Source organism: Copidosoma floridanum, unplaced genomic scaffold (assembly GCF_036245765.1).
Source record: "Copidosoma floridanum isolate Cflo_tuat_1 unplaced genomic scaffold, Cflo_Japanese_pri ptg000014l, whole genome shotgun sequence".
Taxonomy (NCBI): Eukaryota; Metazoa; Arthropoda; class Insecta; order Hymenoptera; family Encyrtidae; genus Copidosoma; species Copidosoma floridanum.
This window is the reverse complement of record NW_028321891.1, coordinates 8,024,961-8,047,545: the sequence shown is the minus strand read 5'-3', so window position 1 is coordinate 8,047,545 and position 22,585 is coordinate 8,024,961. Positions and strand designations below refer to the sequence as shown.

The 22,585-nt window shown below is 36.9% G+C and overlaps 2 protein-coding genes and 1 long non-coding RNA gene across 3 annotated transcripts in view; 1 reads left to right on the top strand and 2 right to left on the bottom strand.

Annotated features, from left to right (window-relative positions):
• The window catches only part of spg (dedicator of cytokinesis spg), a 113,166-nt gene that overhangs the window by 68,439 nt on the left and 22,142 nt on the right, over positions 1-22,585 (top strand). The gene's annotated exons all lie outside the window — the stretch shown is intronic.
• LOC149374764 (uncharacterized) lies at positions 79-1,824 on the bottom strand. The gene is made up of 3 exons (XR_016293051.1): positions 1,773-1,824; positions 353-471; positions 79-209 (listed from the first exon to the last, which is right to left on the bottom strand). It is a non-coding gene; the product is annotated as an uncharacterized LOC149374764 (long non-coding RNA).
• LOC149374763 (innexin inx3-like) lies at positions 2,787-6,189 on the bottom strand. Its single transcript, XM_089592027.1, has 5 exons — positions 5,917-6,189; positions 5,104-5,268; positions 4,123-4,559; positions 3,356-3,745; positions 2,787-3,057 (listed from the first exon to the last, which is right to left on the bottom strand). The coding sequence occupies exons 2-5, from the start codon at positions 5,249-5,251 to the stop codon at positions 2,845-2,847; spliced, it is 1,188 nt and encodes a 395-aa protein (XP_089448153.1). The 5' UTR covers positions 5,252-5,268; positions 5,917-6,189; the 3' UTR covers positions 2,787-2,844.

Here is a 22,585-nt window from a genome sequence, read left to right as displayed (position 1 = left end):
GAATTCAGAAAAATTAAAAAATCTTCAATAAATTGCCTGTCAGATGTTCTGTTGTGACTGCTATTGTACTGACAAGAAGAATCGCTAAGGTGATTTTATAATGCATCCTGAATACCTCATTGTCGATTATCGTGCCATCTAATGAAGCTTTCTTTTTCAACGATCTAATGATATCCCCGACTGTGTCATGTAATTTCATCTTTTATAACCTGATGGTAAAAAAAAAAATTAATATATTAGGATGTTATATAGTCATATATAATGCAAAGGAGCATAATAGATATTTATCACTTAAGTTAAGTGGGAATTACGCTGTATGAGCGGAGCAAAGAAGAAACGAATCTATACGTACCTTTTTGTATACTACAAGGGTCAGGATGTTACACTTTTGTCTTGCCGTTTGCAGTGGTACTTGACTTTTGCCAGGTAGTGGAAATAACTTCTTAGGGCAAAGATTCAGTGTAGGGTAACCTATGTAAGAAAACAAAGTTGAGAACTTAGTCTAGTGCTTAAAAAAGGTTCGTCACAAAAGCATGTTCCCTATTTTTGTCAAAACATCAGAGAGTGCCACTTTGGACCATAGTGCCATTGTATAATTCATACCGATTTTAATGGGTGTGGGTATTTCATAAAACTAAACAAATATTTATGTATGTACAAACAAGGGACTTTTGACTTTTGATTATTTTCGAGACAAGCCTAAAACTGTTTATCGTTATAATATTAGATAATTAAAATTTCTTGTTATTTTGTTTACTTATTGAGACGCAAGAATATCCTATAAGGATTAATTTTTCAAATAAATGTGGATAATTCGTTTTATCAATACAAAATTCTTAAGGCACCACACTTAGCATTTGCTAATTGCTGAATGCACTAATTTGTATATTGCTGGCGATGTAGGAAATTTTTATCCGGAAAATAAAATACGTAGCAGAAATTTAAAAGCTATGAATTAACAAATACAACTAATTTAGTTTCATTACAATAGACTGTTACATGTATCGAATTTTTTGCTAAAAGTATTTTTTAATTTGATGATATCTTTTTGCTTTTTTAATAAACAAAAATATTAGTGCTTTCTTGACGTTAACAAATTTTATTTAAAAAATCGTTCAAGTAATATAAATGAAGAGTTTTCACGAAAATTTATCATAGTTTAGTCATTACTGTATAAAAATACTATCAATTAATATTATGTCTGTAGTAAGGAAAATATTATACACTTAAGACGATTTTTTATTGATGTTACATACGTGGTTCCATATTCTATTTATACGCATATACGGTTGAAAGTGATTTTCAAGAGACATAAAATATTTACACGTATTTTAGAATCCACTTTTACAACTATTTTGTACTCGTGCTACTTACTATTAACTAAAGTTATTCGTAAAAGTAATGACAGTCAATATCTTCTTTGAGTATTTGCACTAAAAATTCAGTGTACCTTTTTCATCCGCCAAAGATGAAAAAACGTTGTTAATATAGATGGTACGTTGTCATTAGCTGACTGCATGCTACAGATAATACGATAAAATGGCGACTAACTAGTGTTTTTTCATACTCAAAGTAAATTTTCTTACGGCATTATTATTGTGTTAGTAAAATTTTTTATCACGTAAAGTCTTACTTATTCAATTAGTTTTTGACATCAATTTTAGTGATACAAGACAAGTAGGACTTAACATTTTTTTAAAGATCAATCTATTAGCCTTGCGAATTTAAATAAAATGAAGCTTTGTGAGAACCAATAGAACTTATCACTTAACTGGAATGCAGGGAAGGTCGTAACTTTGTTAAAAATGCTGCGTATGAAAGAGTATTTGTAACCTGTGGAACTAAGCCGTCACGACTACAGTACAGTTGAAAGTTAAGTATGCCTACTTATTTTTTTACTGTAGATATCTAATCAGAAACTCCGATAGTGATATGCAATACTTGCCTCAGGCACTCATTAGTCGTGGTAGGCACTTTAGACACCAAAGTTTCAGGTGTAAAAGCAACATTTTTTGTTATTTAATCATCCCTGTCATGATATGGCATGATATTTATTAGAATAAAAGATTACTTTATAGTTTTACTTTTTAATATTTACTAGTGGGTTTTACGAAGTAATTGACTTTTGGTATCTTAAAATACATTGTACTGTAATATTTTGTAAAACTAATGAAGGAGTAGTGCAAGTCTCACATGATTGGAACCGAATAAAAATTAATTAAGCTTTATATATTATGTTGATTTTTAATCACATTAATCAGTATCAAAACGTCTAATAAAGTACATAAGATATGCAGAAAATTTGTACATAGGAAATTGTTATCTTATTAAAAATTTATTTAAAAAAAAAGTATCTGACAATGTGTTTTCGTAATCATTCCGTATAAGAATTCAAAAAGGTGTTGGTTGAGAGTTTACTGACTAAATATTTTATCGACTTGAGATAACCAAGTAGTTTTACTTAATTTAGTATAATATCGGCTGAGCTGGGACGGGTGACAAAAATTTCCAAAGCTTAGACAGTTTAGACTCAATATTTTCTATGGTTCTCACTTTATTGATTAATGAAATAATGAATATATGAAATGAATATTAGAATTCACTTTTGGCTGAATATAAAAAAAAAAGATAAAAATGTAAGTGAGTTGACAAGTAGGTAAGATGAATAGATTTACATGATACGGAACAAATGTATTGATTTAGGTAGATAGTTTTCTTTTAAAAAATGTGAAGAAAATCCTATGTTTAATAGGTGACATTTAAACAGTACCTATATCAAAGTAAGTTTACAAAAATACCCATCCCACAATAAATTCATGTAATTGATTTCAAATCATTGTCTTCCTATATAATCATTTCCTCTTCAAGCTTCAAGGTTTCTAGGGTATCCGGTTGTGATAAGCTGTCAGTCAAGCTCCATTTTGAACTGGTTGACCTAAGCGAGGTGGTATCATTATAACGGTTTGATTCAAAGTGGACTAATCCTTCCAAGAGACTTTTAATATGTACGTTGTCAATGTTCTGGCCCAGAAGGTAGATGAGTAAAAAGTCACCAACCTTGAAATAAATGCAATACATGGATATGGTTAACTACTAATCTATTTTTATGTTTTTTAATTAATGTAATAATCGAAAAGTAATTAAAAATAATCTTTTATTATTTTCAATACAATACTTTTGCAATGCTCATTTTCATAAGACTATAATTATACATCGTTGACAAAGACCGTATATTTCAATTTCAAAATCGTCACAAAGTTTAACAGTTCAATAAGAAAAGAAGTCGTATTACTTAGGCAAAGTGTGATTTGGTAATAGACTACTAACGATATATTAAAAAATAGAGAAAACTTACTTGAATTTTCCTTACTAAAGCCTTAGCATCGGCTTTGTCTTCAAATTTGAATGCCTTCTTAATGATGAATTTACGAAAGTCATGGAACACTATGATGGCCATACTGTAAATAAGTGCTGCACCTGACATAAAAACGAGTAAAACGAACCAGCACCAAAGAATGAGGTAGATCTTTTCATTAAGGATGTTGTTGCTTAAGATGCATAGAGCATCATGATTTTGTACAGATCCACCTGCGCCAAACTTATGAAACGTACATTTGGTCATGCGTGGAAAGATTTTTACCATTGGATCGTCATACTTTTCCTGGTTCCAACTATGGAGCACTTTCCAACCGTAATCCATAAAATCACCTTGCAGGAACAGATCAGTCAAGAAGAAGTTGAATACCTGAAAAAAAATAAATTATTACGTTGATTAATACTTGGTACATCTGATATACATTCATTTATTAATAACGTCCAGAGATTCACACGAGTGTCTATCTAGCCAATAGTATAATTTAGCTAAAGCAAAAGCGTAAATGCAAAAACAGTAACAAGTTATCTACTGACATCTTGTATGAAAGTGAATTTTACCGTCAAATGAGCTAATATTAATTTTTCATGCACGTTGTTATCGTTTTTTTTCATGAATTATGGATGTGATAGAAACTAAACCATATTTTCACTAAACAGGATGTGTCTTTAAAAGCAATTCAAATCTTTTATATGTTAACTAACTAATTTCGTAGTTAGAAATTAAAGTTTATAAAGCATAAAACCTACCACATTAACAAAGTTCAAAACTTCGCAGAAAAAGTATTTGGCCGCGTATCCATTATGTTGATGCAGTGTACCGTACATGTACTCTATTAGCTGCTGAATGTGGATTTTTCGTTTATCCTCAGAATCCAAGGTATGGCCTCTTAGACCATCGGATATTTTTTGCATTTTACCATCCTCCCACTGTCTCCATATCCAGCGGGGTATGTAAAATAATACACCCTGAAGGAATAGTACAAATGGTACCCACTGATAGTACGAATGGTACTTTGGTTTCTCATTGTTGTGGTCAATAGTCACGCCAGGAGAGATGACTTCAGTGCCAACTTTTTTAGTCAAGGCGCTCGGTATAGTGAACGTGTGGGCTATCCAACAATACGTATTGACCGAATCTGAATTCAATCCTGAATCCTTGTGAAACAAGCAATTTATAGGTTGACCTAAAATGATCAGACACTTGTCATTAAAACAATAATCAATCGCCTTTGGAAACATGCACATTACATCTGCCTTTGGAAATTTTCTTTTAAACTTTGGTTTAACTGTAATATTCAGCAATGGCATATTGAGAGAAAAAAAATCATAAAAATTACTCTGCTGAAATGGTAATCTGGTACTACTCCATTGAGTAAAGACTTTTTACTATTTTCATACGGATGATTACTAGTTGTATAATTTTTATTGTCATAAACATTAATTTTTATCATCTACAGCGATTTTTATTTTGTATACAGTAAAAACTGCTGTCCATTATGGTAAAAATTAGGTTGCCAAATCTATAAAGTCCTTAGAAGATGGAATAATACAGGGTTATCATTCTAGCACGGTTACTTTATAATTTGTTTTCTCAGTGTATCTATTTATATTGACATCTAACTGAGAGACGTGCAATATCTTGAGCATGAGGATCCATGAAATCATAGCGAACAGGAAAACGAGCTTAAGGATAAAATAAAATTAGGTCCTTACGGCATCAGTACTCACCCAAATACTCTGCTGTGGCTAACAAGCAACAGATAAATAAAATTGCCGTGGTTATTTTATAGTGCGCTCTGAACATAACATTGTCAATGTTAACTTGATTAGGTGGTTGGTCAAATATGACACTATTCTCGAACAGATTTAAAAGCATCTTTTTTGGTTTTTATGCTGAAAAATGAAAAAAACTGACTGTATAAATTATGTGAAACAAAGTTGGGTCGAAAATTGTATGCACAATATAAGTAATTTTAACATTGGAATTCTGTATTCATTATGTATATTGGTGCCTCGTGTGAAAAAACTCAGATTTTTAGGGTTAGACGAAACAAGTACAGCTTACAGTGTCTCTTAAACACGAGTATTCGTTCAGAACTATATGAAATACTATGAAGAAGTTAGTAGAGCTCTGACGAAAATAAAACACAATACTAGCAGAGCTAATATAAAAGAAACATATTACACAACATTACAATGAAGAAGTGATGATCGTCATATTCTGACAATGAAAAATTCATTGAATGTAAAACAAAATGTGCAAACCAGTACTGGATAAAAAACTGTCAACTATAAGTTGTCGTTACATAAAAATACTTGAAATTAGGTCTAAAAATCAATAGCGACTATTTGATGGAAATTAAAAAACAATGTTTTAAAAGTTTAAAAAAAAATGTGATATCGACCTCTTCCATCTACTTGTACCGATTTGCAAGTATAACAAACTGAGGAATTAGTAAAATCCAATATTTCTAACTATAGTCATTGTCTCTGCTTTGTGGGATTGTCAATGGTTAATTTTTATATTTTCATCGTACATACTTTTGTAGATATTCTAGTCTACGTTGAAGGTTTACAAGCTGTACTTCTTTTCATCTGAGCTCCAAGAGGTGTCCTTTTTTTCATCCAAGTTGCACGAGTTACGATATTCTTTGTTGGAACTCCACCATTCGATCTTCTCTTCTTACAGCATTGCGAGATGAATTTGCTTTTGGAAGAGTCTGGATCTTAATTTTTCGTATCAGGTCTCCATACAAAAGATTATTATGAAAAATTTTTAACAGTGATCCCGCAGCCGTTGACTGACAATTGTATACACATATTGATTTTTTTACTTTACTCAGATAACCCTATTGCACTTTACGAATAAGTTAACTTTTTACAAGCTGTAGTGATTGTGAAGTGCCTTATACACTACTAAAAAATTATCTACCGATGTTTCAGTAAAAAGTGACTGATAAAAGATAAATGACTACTTAATGACTCGTGATAAAACTTTTCAAACCTCTATCTATGTAATCATACACATATCTTGTCTTGCGTTAATATGTATTACACTAAGCCTCGAAAGGTTTTTCTAGATAAAAAATCACCGAAAAAATGGAAAACCACTTGTTTCATAATTTTGTTCATCTTTACTAAAGACATAACAGAAATACAAGTTTCTTATACGTCAAACAAGTTGAATCTTGAAGAAGAAATGTCCTTACCCTCGAGTTTTTAGTCGACGAAACAGCTTCGAATCACATAATCATGAATAAAAAAAATATAAATAATCGTGAAATTTATTAGATTGTAAACATCATCACGTTATGTGATACGATGTACCATACAAGTGCCAATATTTACACATATAATTGAAAGCCACTCTAGACTTGGATCTCTCAACTCCAACTATTATAAGCATATAGTTGGTACAAGGTGTGCATCGTCAACAACATTTTGTTACAGCTCGAGCTAATCAACATCACGTAAGCGTGTACACACCCGACGAAAACCATTATCCTCCGCCATAAAGTATAATCGTATATACGCATGATCTCGATGTTACTCGCGGACACACATGTTTGGTTCAAAACATTTTAAAGTGCAACGAAACTTATCCATTTTATTCATTGATCGCGAAATCTCTTGTCTCAAAAATATGTTGCACCTGTCAAGTCACAGCATCCTTATTTGGTAAGGCAACTAATTACATTCTACAAATTCCAAAAATTATGGTACAGGTAAAATCTTCTACCGAATATACCGTTCCACTTTTGTAATATCATGCAATAAGAAACATTTAGCTGCATGCGTAACTTTTCCTATACGGTAGCGGATAAATTGTCTACACTAGCAATAGAAATAAAAAAAAAAAAAAACCTGGATAAATTACCGTCGAAGCACTATCATTCTCATGCACTCGTGCTCACTCACTCGTTCGTTGACATTCAATCGTCTCTCTCTCTCTCTCTCTCTCTCTCCCTTTTGCCCAATAGAATCCTCGTTCGACTGGTACATTCGACGCAAATGCGCGCGTTCTGCGGAATGAAGCGACGACCTAGATACACAACAGTACAGCAGCAGTATAACTAGAAGTCGTTGCAGTGGCAAGCCGAGATCATCAATTAATCCTCTCTGGCAATCGTTTGTCTGGGATTGCCTGCCGAGCGCCACTCCCGCTGGGTTGTATCGAGATGCTTTACAACGATGGACTCTCTTTATTAGATCCCAGACAGCACGCGTTTGTTTGTTTGTTTGCTGTTCATCCGTGGTACAGTTTGAGGAGCAAGTGAAGATTTTTTTTGAGGTGCAAATTGATTGCATCGTATCGACATTCTCTAACATGTCGTAGTGCTTGACTTTGGATGGATTAGTTTTTTTTTTTTTTTTTTTTAATCACGTGACTCCAATACATTGGTACTTCTGTAAAAATACACTTGCAGAGTATTTTAAGAAAAATACTGTAAAGCTCGAAAAGTTGTATTTTCCGCCAAGTATTGGCTCACCGGCAGCTAGATGCTTTTTTATTATGGTATTTTCTTGTCTTACGCAACTGTAAGCTTGACTGGAAGCAAATATATCATTTACTGCGACAAGGTTGTTTTTTCATTTTACACATACGTAACGTTCCATGCAGTGTGGGTTGTCTTTTGTTGTTGAAATCATTTTGATGATTAATTCGTTGAACCGTTACAATGTACGTTAAAACCACGGGAAAATTTGTATTGTTTTCTTTGAAGGATACGACACTGTAACTTAATGTTATATCCGATAAACAACCCCAACGAGACTCGAGTTACAATTAATGCACACGAGCCTCTACAGCAAGAATCTGTTTCGTCATCGTGATAATCACTATAATCTCGCGAGTGATCATTGAATGGTTGAAAAAATACGCACTCTGTTTATCGATAATTTCATTAATTTACAGTTTAATGCTCAATTGCGCCGATGGCCTCGATCACAACATGAGCATTTGCTATTTAGCATTTTAATTAGCTCATCGTGAATAGTAATGAAAAAAAAAAAAAAAAAAAAAAAAAAGACAATCTATACCCATGCACGGTTCAATTAACCGAATGACCATATCACGCGACGCATCGCCGGCTCTCGATAGCAACTATACATTACTTGTACAATTAAACGATGCACGACAGTCCGTAATCATCCTTAAATTGAATACCTTGTACTATTTTTAAAAATTTTTTTTTCATCCCTTGCATTCCATACGCGGGTAAAACCATCTGTTGGTGACATGAAATGTACGCCAATCTCAACGAAAAGATACGGGGCACACAAATTTGAAATGCAAAGACCACGGCACAATTATCCCGTAAATAGTCTCACTCCCCACCGGCCGTTAAAGCCTGGAAATTTGTTAAGCCTTCCCCACCCTCGCCCTTTATCTCTTACTCCCGGCGTCAGTGCACTTCAATCTCTCGCATATACCTCCTTTCTTGTACCCTCTATCGCAGGCGCGTTGTATTTGTATCTTTGCAATAAAGATGGCCACCCACTTAAACCAGACTTACCACCGGCTCGACAAAGTTCGAAGTTGTATATGTATGTAAGGTACGGACGAACGATGGCAAGGAGGAAAGAGAGAGAGAGAGAGAGAGAGAGAGAGAGAACGAAAGACGTTTCGAGGAGGAGAAGGAGAAATATATATGGGCAGACAGAAGAGCGGCTCTCGAGAGAATGAAAGGGTTACACGAAGCTCGCGAGTGCGCTTGTAGTCATGCACGTATATACTTATACATTTACCTGTGCGTGTATATATGTATGTATAAACTCGCAAAGCACAAAGAGTAAAGAAAGACTATGTGTGACCGGCGAGCGAATTCCCGCATACTTATGTATTCCAAGGTGTGCGACGCTCGACCCGAAAGAGGAGGAGGAGGCGGATGATCAAGAGTGTATAGAGAGAGAAAAGAGGACCCGATCGCGGAGAGAGAGAGAGTGCCAGGACTCGTTTCGCACGCGTGTGTGCACACTCCAAAGGGAGGAGAGAAGAGGAGACGTCGCGCACATATATATGTATACATACATACATATATATATATACACATATACGTTTTTCTTCGCTCCTCGGGGTGTATGACCCTGAACTTATGCGCCCGCGGTGGAGCTGACGTAACAACGCGCTCCTGCTATTTTCTCCTCCCGGCTGCCGGACTTGAGGTTGTTGCGATTTCGCTACCGCTCGGAGGACTTATATGCCTGTCGGCGGGATGATGCCTTTTTTTTTTTCTTTTTTTTTTTTTTCCCTCGTGGGCACTTTTTTTTGGGTTGGGATATTCTTTGGAATATTGGCTGGTACTTGATTTTTGGTCGAGGATGGCCAAATCTCGTTATGCTGATGGATATACTAATTGAACTTTGGTACTATGAATATGTGAAATACTTGTTTCCTATCTACTGCAAAGGAGTCGTTGCATGCTGTAAAAAGCACAAATCTACACTTGGAAGAGAATCGCTCCTTTAGCAACCTTATTCTTACCATCTACAATCGAGTTATGCGCTTTCTTCTACCACTTATCGGAATCGGTCAACTTTGTCGTCAGTCTCGAAAATAGTCGAAGATTCATTCTTTCAGAGGCCGAAGCGAGACTCCATTGAGCGCGTCCTTAGAGGTGACGGATGAAATCTCCGGGAACGGGTGGCCTGTCTACGCAAGAAATCTCGTAAAGTGCTCGCTCGTTTGCTCGTTCTCGCATTTTTCTCTTTTTATTTTGCCACCGCTAGAGATTTCAGGGTAATAAAATCGATTGCATTGTACTTGGTGTCTCTTTTTATTCATTCAAGTGGTATCACTCGATATCTGGTACTTTGAAATTTCTTACATGTATTGGAACTTGGTGAAAAAACATGTCTTCTTTGGCCGAAAACACTTTTTTCGAAAGTGCATCCCTGCCACCCTGTCCTTGAAAAAAAATTTACATTTTGATTGACGTGAAATTAAAAAAAAGAAAAGAAAAAGAGACTCATCACTCTAAAAGGATGCCAGGAGAAAAAGAACTGAAAAAAAAAAAAAAAAAAAAATGAGAAAGAATTCGTGAAACAAAACACTCGATACATCGAGGCTCCCTTCGAATTCCACCCTCTTCACTTTTCCCGATGACGTTTTCCCTCTTTGGCATTAAAGTCTTGCCTCTTTCATATTTTACGGCAAAAATAGCAACTGGAGGGGTTAACGCGGAGGAAAAAAATTCACGCTGAAAAAGAAAGGGAAGAGCCAGAGAGACTCGCTGTATATATATATATGTCGCTGACTCTCCTCGTGACGTTCCTCACCGATACCCACCACCACCTGATCTCCACTGTGCAGCATGTGGGAGACCACCAGAGGGATTCTCTTATTCTTCTCCTCCACCTTCTCTTCCTTCCGAGGGAGAGCAGGATGTACAACCTACCCTGAGCCAATCTCTCTCTCTCTCTCTCTCTCTCTCTCTCCTACTGAAAACGAGTGGAAGAAAGAAAAAAGAGAGATGAAGAAGAAGAAGAAGAAGACGAGTCTTGGCAAGAAGAGATATATATCGAGCCAAAGTTTTCAGCTCGGTGAATATATACAGCGGGGAACCTGTTCCCTCCCCCCTCGAGAGTGGCCTTTCGTTCCTTCGCTCGCGCGTGTGTGCATCGCCTCTCTTTTTCTCTCTTGCCTATATACACCACCAGCTTATTCTTCTTCATTCCTTCGGTATGCCCTCGCTCTTGCGACCGCTGTTGACTGACTGGAGCTTCTCCTTTTGTTGACAGTAGTCAGGTGTGCACACGTGAGCTTTTCCACTCGCACTAGGTTGTGCGCGTATGCGCAAGGATGATAATTATGGAACAAAATTCCTCGGAGGCATAAGATTTTTTAGTCATTATACGTTTACCCCTTTCTTAACGATCCACACGTTCAGTTATTGCGGATAATTTAAACGTTTTGGTACGCTTCGACGACCAACCGATTGTCCGAACAGTCAATGGGGTGTCAACAGTTGGCACAGAGAGGCCTAAGGGTGGAAAGGAGGTTCTCTTTTTGTCTCATTCCTCATGTCGTGACTCAACTTTATATCTTGTTAGCTTTACGAGATTAGAGAGGGGTTGGTGTGTCCGTTGGTCGATTCAACACCGCAGGGATTGATGCTCGATGTGCTCCAATACCATATGGTCTTTGCAGTTTAAGGTTCCAATCGGGGTACGTATCCTGGACTACTAAATAGATGTAATTAAGTACATAAATCGATCATTTTGGTATTCGATTTCACAATACGTGCGGAAAAAAATGAGGGTCCAACGTCAGGGATCACCATACTCCAATAAGCTCGTCCCACCAACGTTTCATTTCACGGGCATCTCGTACATTTTCATTATCTCTCCCCGTATCTCTCTTATTTCCATTTCTCTCCCACCGTACGTGCACTGTACACACACACACACACACACACACACACACGTACTGTTTGTCCGTCGTTTTTCATCCTCCCACTTCCGCTTGCTCTTCTCGTCGTTCCCCCGCTCCTCCACCTTTTTCGTCTTCTCCGCAGCAGTTGGTGCCTGCACACAGAGAGCGACAACGCATTGCTTTTCGATCTACACACGCGGCACGCGGCAGCCTTTAACTCGATTTGGCTTTTACGTTTTGTCTGTATACCCTCGAGGGGATGTCTGAGTACTCCCTCCGTGCACTTTCGCGTCGACCAAGCTGCTGCTGGTTCTCCCAGCTTGACTCCCGTTTCTTTTTCATCGTTTTTGTACTCATATCGTTTGTATACCCTCGTCGTTGTCCCTTTCCATCGGTTTTTATACACTTCAAGTCTTATCGAAGACTAGCGGGGTGGGTTTAACTCTCTTTATTTGGTAAACAAGTTCTATTGTCTGCAACCGAATCTCTTTAGTTCCCTTGGATATAGCCATTGAAGGTGCAATCAAAGTCTTTGTGAACAATTGGTTGGGATGATTAAACTAATTGTAATGCGTCTATTGTTTATTTGTCTTCGATCTATTGTTGTAATTCAATCCACGAGATGAAAATCGTAAGCGTAATAAATAGGAATTAATTATTCCTTTGTTCGTGCATATAAATGATGAGCGAATTGTCCGTAGTGATTTACATCTACTCGAGATGTTCCAACGTGGTAATTTTTGCGAAATCTCGTAAGGATAATAAGAAGCTTTTGGTACCGCGGATGACTCTTGTCGGTCTCTTGCTAGGAAGAGAGCCTTTTGAGGGTGTCAAAGAGGAGAGAGGCGAGCAGCTGACTTGTCTAGAGCGTCGAGGATGATTACATAAGCCATTCTTCTCGTGTTGGTTCTCTTTGTCCGCGCGTAATAAAGTGTGGCATCGGGGGGTGGAAGGAAAAAAAAGTCTGTCTAGATTGGTAGAAAAGTAAACAAAGTCAAGCTTGAAATTGGTTTTGACGAATATTTATGTCTCGATTTTACTACTAATCAAGATACTGACGAATCACTAAAGACTCTTTGGGATTGTTACGTAAACCTTTTGAGAATATTTTCATTGGAGACTTAAGGTAGGTTTTTCACTCAGAATCGTATTGATAAGATTGTTGTCGGTTCTTTCGTATAAACACACTAATTGACAGATGTTTTGTATTTGTATTCAGTTTTTAACTATCCATGAGCATTGTAGGACTCGGTACTTCAGTTGGATAGTGGCCTTGATCGAAAAAAATAAACAAAAATTCTTCATCGGAATTTCTCTAAATAAGTGAACTATTGATATCCATATTAATTTGACAAAACAATAACCACAGAAAATTAAAATTTGGACAAGTGGTGTATAGTATTGTCATCTAAAACCTTGAAACCACAAGAAAATATGCCAACCACTGTTGATCTTCGTTTTCACCTATTCTCCAAATACACCTTATACCAAGAAAATCAATACACCTGAACACACAAGCATCTTCCATCTGAAAAAAGACCGTTCAGTGCTGCGTAGCACCACATCCGTAACAAACAAGGAAACGGGAAGACAGACAGTTGGACGGCGAGGAGGGACGAAAGCACCCGAAAGAAAAAGAGGCTGAGCGAAAGTAAGGAAAGACGAAAAGGATCCGCTGTTCCTTTGGAATGCCCCTTTTGTCCGACAACAACAGTAGCAATGGCAGTAATGGTATGGTGTACCAGCCTAGGCTTGCGGCGTACGCGTCAGGAATACTCGGAGAGTTCGGACAGCTTAGCAGAGTGTTTCCTGCCTATACGCTCTTCGGAAGCTGCGAGACGAAAGTGAGAAAGAAAACGAGAGGAGGTCCTCACAATGGCAGGAGCTGTCTACTTTTGGGCTACTGTAAGGCTCGAGCGATCCGTGAAGAAATTTAATGAATGCCACACAGCCGTCGTTTTCTTAATGAATTCTCCCAGAGAGGGTGGAAGACGAAGTATAATTTCTCGGAAGAATGAGGCATGTTTCATTTTCTTGCGTATGAGGAGGTCATGGTTGATATTTTTGTCACGTGGATTTTAAATTAGACTTTGTTTACACCCTCTTTCTAGTGTATTGCCTGGATTGGGGAAAATCCAGAGTACACGGCTTTTCACGCCAATGCCTCTGCGCTGAAGGAATTTAGTCGAAATTATATCTCATAAGTATATGATCTATCTACTTTTGGAGTAAAAAGTTTGGCGTTATTCTGCGAATAACGTGGCAGAGTTGATTACTTGATCAATGGTCTTTGCGATGAATTTTGACAGACGTGATTGATTAATTATCAACTGGAATCCTTTTTACAACCGGATTCACATTCATTTTGCTTAATTAGAGTAATACGTTTCAACCTGTCAAATAAATATGGAATTCAAACGTCAAGATAAAAGTTAAAAAAAATTCACTAACACAAATGTTCTGCTTAAGCACAACCTCCTTTTGAAGAGGTCATTGCACAGTCGTTGTGTGACAAATTTTCCTCTTTGCCTTTATCTTAAAAGCTTAGGACGATTAAGAATGTTATTTAAAGTTTTAGCGAGGCCTTGTTTAAAAATCGGCTCAAAGTTGGGCAAAATGTCATCTACAAGTTATTTTTCAACTTGCTACAAATTGTTGATAGATTTTTTACTCGTTCGTTGGATTTCATCCTTATCAATCCGATGTGCATAAAACTCTCTCAAAAATATCTCTAAACCGACAAACATTACACCAAAAATAAGTGAAAATGATGCCGATGACACCTTAAACATGCTGTGATGGACCAGAAAAATATCTGATTCTGCTGTGGGTACACATAAAGCCAAAAACTAGTTTTCGCACATACGAGTTCAAGTCTTCGCTGTACACATAAGGATTCTTAAAAATTCAACCACGACTGGAAAATCGGTCTCTCTCTTTGGTCACCGCAGCGCGCTTGTGCAAACCGCACACGTGGACACGTCACCTTTTCCTTCTTCTTTTATTTTATTTTTTTCTTTACAAACGACCATTCCAAGAAGTAAAGCCGATGAGACAAGCGCTCCTTATTCATCGTCTTCTTCAACGTTAGTTCGCGAAGATGTCTCGTTGTCAGGTAATAGCTTGTGCTTGCTGGTACACGCGTGCAATGTAAACGTAAGTACAGTGACGTGAATTATCGACGTTCGCATTGGGTTTTTGTATCGATGAGTTTCTTATTTTTTCTTCCTTCCATCGCTGCAGAGGGATAGGTGATCGGTATCTCTTCCCGTAGCGTAGAAAAAGTAGGACTCAAACGTAAGTGGCTACCACTATTGCGCCGAGTTCTCGTATGCATGGTATACGTAAGAATGACTAGGTGTAACTGTCGATACCGGTGCGTCTGTGCTCTTTAGCCTTGTGTGAGATTTATGAAGGTATTTCTTCGCGAGTACGTGTAATACGAGCAACAGTGAAGATACGAATGAGTATTTCTTTTTCTTTCTTCTTACATTTGAGGAAAAAAATCCAGGTGCATTTTTACGATGGTAATTTCAAACTTTGTAACCACTCGAGACGAGCTGCAGTACCCAGTGTTCCATAATTGAAAGCGTTTGAGAGAACTTTGGGTTTCCATCTCTTTCAAGCATTTTAACGAGCTTTAAAAAATAAAAGAAAAGACTGAAGATTTTTACTTTTAATTGGTTTTACTCCCAAAGCTTACCACATCATTTTTTCACTCGGATAGAACAAGTTGAAAAATTTAGCTGTTTTTGTAACGAATCAGTTTTTTTTTTACTGAAACTAAATTAAAATCAGGAAGTATGGGTAGACTATGGAACAAAAAGTTGGAAGATATAAAAAAAAATAAAAGGGAATTCCTCCTTGGAAGCCTTAAGACAGTCGTTTAACAATGTAAAAACTCTGGATACCTGATTTTTCAGAAAATTGGGGCTCAGCCCATTTGATGGTATGGGCACAGCCCCAATGACCTCAAAGTTTTTAGACATCGTATAATTGCTTTGAGGTCATTTGACGTAGTTAATTAACTTTGTGGTCATTTAGAAACATTAAAGTCTTGTAAGGATTTCATTAGAATCAGAAAATCTTGTATAGTCTTGAAATGACTGTACAGTTTTTATTGAAATTTTTTCAGCATAAAGACCTTTTGATTTCATTTGAAACGAAACCATATCGTGTTCTATCAAAGATCTCTATATCAGTAGCCCTTTCTCAGATCACTGGATAAAAAAAGTCCAAATTACCAATGTCAAGGGCTCAATCACCTCAAAGTTCAAAATCTACTTTCAAAGAAAATTGCATTAACGTCGCCTGCAACCAAGCACAGCCCAGACTCGTAAATTAGGGCCACTCTCGCCTCGTAAAGTTAAAAGCAAAAAAAAAAAAGGCAAATAGGTAAAAAACCTTAACGGTGGTCGTGCGTCCACTAATCGCGCCTCATCACCCGCCATTCGGCCTAATTGAGCCTACACGAGCGAAACAGAGAGCGGACACGCGCGCATCAAGTGCGGTTTCTCGACCCTGACATCTATTGCCTCTCCCTGCATGTGCCACGCCAACACGTGGGTGTACAAGTCAACGTGTCGTACCCTTTTACCGGCCATTCCGGCTTCCCTGGTGCTTTTTTCATTCGTGTCTCTATCGTATAGATACACATACTCGCATATATATATACGTACACTCGTTTCACGTAACTGCATTCTGCACGCTAGGTACGCCAGTTCCTGCACGCCTGCATATGCATCTGTGTACGAAAGTATATGTGCAATCCAAGCTCGTCTCTTCCAATCTTTCAAAGGACTGCATTGCGTCATTAATGTGCCAAGAAGCGTATCTATACGGACAGGATTCAATGCCTTTTAAGAAAATGAAAAGCTGAGCGAGAGAAAAGGTGGATGAACCAACAATGTTTTCGGAATGAATTAAAAGCAGCTTCACTGGTAAGGGTTGCGTCATCATCATCATCACTATCGACCACCGTAAAGCGATAACGAGCTGTTTACCATGGCAAAGTGGAAAATCCTCGGCATTCGTGTGTCTACGTGCAAATGAAGCCTCGCGTACTCTCTTTGCGCGTATACACTGTGCCTCTCATCATTTTTTTTTCTTTTTTTTTCAAGCTCCCTTTTTCCACCCAGTAGACACACATTCGTAATTCACGCACTGTCTGGTGTATTTGTTCATAATATGTGCGCGTGATAAACCCGTACAGGTACGCGCACTCGTATCAACGAGAAAACGAATGGCGTTGGAGTTGTTGAAACGCAGCTTGGCTTTGGTATACAATAGACCAGACACAAGGAGAGCAGAGAGAGAAGCAAAGGGATGGGAGGATGAAGGTATATGGTTAGCGTTGCTGGTAAAATAGTTTGTACGTGAATTGGAATGAATGGGAGGAGGTCAGGCCTTTTTTTTGTTGTACGTACGTTTTTTTATACTATTTTTACGAGAAGTGGACTGGGGGCTTTTTTTTATGGCCATTATCAGAGTTTCTTCCGACAACACTAACGTGTTTAAAAAAATATTGACAGCTGTTAGTGTGGATGAAAAGTTATGAAATTATTTTAGAAAAATTTAAACCGACAAATACTTTTCAGAAATTATTTGTAAGAATTGATATACAATTTTTAATTGCAATTTTAAAACGTTTAAACTCACTATTTTCTTTTGATTATCTGTACAGTTCTCTAGTAATTAATTTGACAAATGGCCAATTGAAATTGGTATTCAAATACACGCTCACGAGAGTGCTTTGGCTTTGTGCATTAATTTTTTCTATCGAAAATTCCTAGATTGAATCGAGTTTTGGTTAAATAGATGATTATAAATTCATTTGATTGCTAATCCGATGCTTGGTCATACTTATACTTCTAGTACGTTTTGCGAACACGTTTGGTTCACCGCATAACGTAGAAAAAAATTTACTATTGACGACGATGACAGAGTTCATGACAGTTAGAGGTCTAATGATAGAGATGTGCACACGTTTTTTGGTCTTGTTTCAGTAACGTGCGTTGGATAATTTAAAAATCGATTCTAGACCAAAGTCTAATCACACATTCATTGTTATTCTTGTAGAGACATCATAAAAATTCTAGAAAATATACCAAAAGTTAAATTTAAAAAATTAATAATAAGGCATACGTCTTAGAATCATAATGCTGAGGTAACCGTAAGTCACCAAATTACCCCCCCCCCCCCTTCCCAGGACTCGAATCACCGTGCAAATTATTTTTAATGTCCTATTTATACACACACGGCGTCAAAAACGTCATAACACGCTCGAACGAGTTTCCACAAAACCGATAACTCTAAAAAAATCCGCGAGAAACCTTCCGGTTGGCAAAGCTCTTCGTGCAACCACCAAACTTTTCTCCGAAAAACTCGGCCAACCAGCAGAAAACCTTACAATGCACATATACATATACACGACGTATAAGAGGAACCCACGAACCTGCACAAAGAAGAAAGGCAAACACCTTCTCTCCCCCCGAAACCTTTTGTAAGCGTTTTCGTTCATGCAAAAACGCAACCCACACGGCAATCAGCAACCTCTCGGAACTCAAACATCAATTACACATCCATACGTATATATATATATTATATATAGCTGTGGAGTGTGTGTAAGCGCTAGTTTCCCGAATAATGTCCATTATGCTGCGACCCCTCTTTTCCTTCCTCCTGCCCGTTGCATAATAACTTGCAGCCAGAATTATATAGCGGCAGTCTAGAGTCTATGTGCATACGTTCGTGGAGAATCGACATCGCCGATATTCTATCTACACGTGTACGTATATATATATACATTTGGGTGCATGTGTGTGTGCGGATTGATAAAAGAGGGCATGTTATTGCTCGAGGGGTTGCGCGCAGACTGCTGTCGACTTATCGAATCGAATGCACCTTCGGGAGCCTGGAGACTTGGCGTATGCTGCGGTTAGTTTTCGAATGGTTGATTTTGCTGGAAAGTCGCTTCGTGGGATATGTATTGGTTTTATGCGCAGGAAAGTCTATTTGAGGGAAGTGTTATGGAAGTGCATGCCATTTTTGCTTCGTTCGATTTCAACGACAGACCGGGGAGTTTTGTCCTTTTTTTACATAATCTGTCAATTGGATAAAGAAATGGACTTCATGGGGATTTCGATTCATCTAAAATTAGATTGCTCGTTGTTTTAATTGATTCAAAATGTTCAATTTCATCCCTTGAAACGTTTATTTACAATTTTCATCCTTTGAACTCTCATTTGTTTCGAAACTGTAATCTGTAACATTTTAAATAAGACCGATATTTAAATCCTTGGGATTCTGAATCACTTCAAACGTCTATTTAAATTCCTTATTTGATTAATTTTTTATATTTTGATTAATTTTCAATTATGATTTTTAGAATACGAGAGTGATTTTACCTCAAATCCTGTGAACACAGGCTCGAGAGATGTCAAAAACAGAAAATTTCAAAAACTTGTATTTACTTTGAAATTGTTGTATAATTTTTTTACTATTCTTACTAATTCTCTTTTGAAGTATTAATGTCTTATTATATTTCCAAAATAATGTTGTTGGGATTCTTATTTGTTTTGAAAATAGGATTCTTAATTTATTACTAATTTTGTATTAACATCATTAGTATTATCGTTTTTAACGAAATATTGTTACTTTTTTTTGTATTTATTTATTCATTTAAACTACAAAGAAATAAAAGTTAGTTTATTTATAATTTCATTATCAATATAAACATAAATTTACCGAGTAACCTTCTATTAGCCATGAAAATCTGTTTCCATTAGTTAGTACTAAAGCCTTGATAATTGCTGTTTAAATCTTGTTTTGAAACTCATAAAAGAAAGTTGCATTATTTTGCACTGAATACTTTGTTGTTTCGTTTCTCAAGGAGTAGTTATTTTACACCTGCGCAGTAGACATACCTTTACTTTTGTTATGCTAAATTTGCCGAGTTTCCTTAAAATTACACCCAAGCTACGATTGTATTATTTAAAATATGTAGCTGCGCAGTCACTTTTAAAAAATGAACTAAATAAAACTTACGTAGCCTATGGTTGACGTGAGAGGGTTTTCTGGAACAATGAAAAGCGAAAACATGAAAATTTCTATGGACGCTAGAGAAAAGTTACAAGTGGTTTCGGTATTTCTTAAGCCTCATTATCGTGGCACTCATGTCTCGAAAAATTTAAGGCCAAGCCCTACAATGATTACGCGTGGAAAGAAATTTTCCTTTTTTTTCATGCAAAGCGCTGACCTGAGTGAATTCTTAAATATTCAAAAAAAGATCCCCGAGATCAAATATTCTACTGTTAATGCATACCTGTGCACACTTTCGGGCATAAGTTTTACATATTAAACATGCTCTCCGTGAATATCGTAAAGAGCTGGAGTTTATTTTTCCACACCCGAAGCAGTTCTCTGATGCATAGTTTATGCGCCCTGCGGGTGATAAAGTTCATCGGGCCTCTTTCTCCCGCTGCTGGTGAGGCGGGAATTAGCATAAGAGAGCGGTGTACGGGTATTTTATCATTTTCTCCCCCCTTTTCGACGTTTTTCCGTGGGAGCTCAAACGTGTTTTCCAATGGTACACAAAGATTTTGTGAAATACATCTTTCATCAGTTTATGACTACTTTGTCAAAGCGGTTGGAATTTTTATTCTTTTTCATGAGAAATTTTGACGAATGGCTACACGTAAACATATGAGGCCAAGAAACGAGCCTTTTTTCAACCTATTTGCTAGCAAACTTCACACGTTGCTCTTGATTACATTTTTAGATGCGTGTGCAATATTGATGAAAATATTGTAATGTAATTGCATCTCATGGTGTCCACACAAACTATACTGATTATACGTAGAAATACAAACGTATGGTATTTCAGGTACTGGAAACCTGAAAAAAAACAAAAACTAATTTGACATTTGGTATTTGATTTTGTATAATAAATAATTATTCTCTTTAATGACTATTGAATATGAGAAGAACCTCCTTATTATAATCTAAAGGGGTAATGGTTTGAAGTTCCATTTTGTGTGAATACACAGAGCAAACATAAAATCCGCGCAAACACGCCCATCTCCATTGTCAATTCCCAGTATTGATACAACCATTGTCCGTGAATATCCGTCGCATATCAGAATAAATATCGACGAACGCGATGAAACAAGCCCAGATACCCGCAACATCCGAATTACCACGGACCAGGTAGTATAGCAGCAATTGCATTATACGTATACACCGCATATATACGTATGGTCGAGAGAGTCGCAACGTTTCAATCCTACCATCCCATTAATCTCACGAGTCCAGAAAGTATACGTGGGTACGCCGCACCGGTCTCGTGAAAGTCCATTGCGCCCAGCTCCCCCTTTCTTTATTTCTCCCTTGACAATTTTTTTTATTTTTCTTTCAATTTTTTTTTTTTTTTTTTTTTTTTTCATCATCCTTCACCTCCGTCCTTACGGTTTTGCGAACATCGTCGCGCCCGGCAAAAAGGATGCATCGGTATCTCCCGCGACGACTGTATTTTATAGCGTGTGCACTTATACATACACGTGTGTACCCTACACCTACCCGACCAGCTGGGAATGTAAATCAGGCGCAAGAGGAAGAGAAACGGCGCGACAGGGACGTTTTGCCGTTTCCTTTTCTTCTCGATTTATTTCTCGCTCTTTCATTCGAGCTCTGCTTTCTCTCACGCTGCGATTGTGGCCCGTTCTTTTTTTTTTTTTTTTTTTTTCCACTCAGTTGTCGTTTTTTGTTTACTTTTGGCAGGGGCCAATCGAGGAGCCGTGATTTATGCTAAAACATCGACTCCGTTCGAAAGGTTTTATATTCACGAGGGAAATGTGTGCGATCGGTAAGAGATTAGGATTGATTAATGAACGATGAGTTGGTGCGGAATTAATTTCGAGGAGGGTCTTTGTGTGGGTGAAATTTTTGGGTGACGCTCTATTGTTTAGCTTTTTTCATATCGTCATAAAATTAGTACCTATTTTTGAAGTTTTAATGCTTCTAAAGTTTACTTTGTCGAATGCATTTCTCAAAATATACACTTAATTTGTCATAATATTTTCTATTCCTAACTATTTAGTCCATTCAAAATAATCAGTACATATAAATAAATATCAATAGTCACTAAAAAAGTTGTTTTAATAAAGATTTTATGTTATTTTAAAACGGACTTGAAATTATAGCGTCACTTATCCAGATTTTTTTGCCCTATTATTATGGCCTTTCTTATGGTATGGGTCTTCTAACTGAGTTAAACAAAGTTAAAGTTAGAAACATGTGGTGAACATGTTTAAAAAAAAGCAATAATTGTACCAAGGCAATAAAAAGCTATGAAAAAGTAATTCTGATTCGTACCAGTTTAAATATTTCACTTTGCGTCGAAAAACAAAAGGAAAAATTAGTTTACAAATGAAGGAAAAATATCCCAAACATTTATAATCAGACTTTATTAGGAAAAAAGAAATTAAAACCATGTGTAGTCTAAATTTAACAAACTACTACAAATATATCTCAACATAGAAGTGGCATGAAAACTTTTTAGACTTATCCAATTGTTATATCAATCGCTGACTGAACAAAGTTACACAGATCATATATACTCGCCATGGAGAGATACTTGGAAGTCTTGTACACCTGATAGCTTTCCACATGTAAAAATTTCGAACGACACACCTACAAAAGTAATCATCCCCGATGATTCACCTTCGTGTTCTTCACACGTGGTATTGGCCAATCAGTTGTATCTCCAGTTTGTCAAGCGATTACAAATTCAAATCCCCCATCCAAAGCTGTACGTCCGCGCGTATGAAATTCGAATCG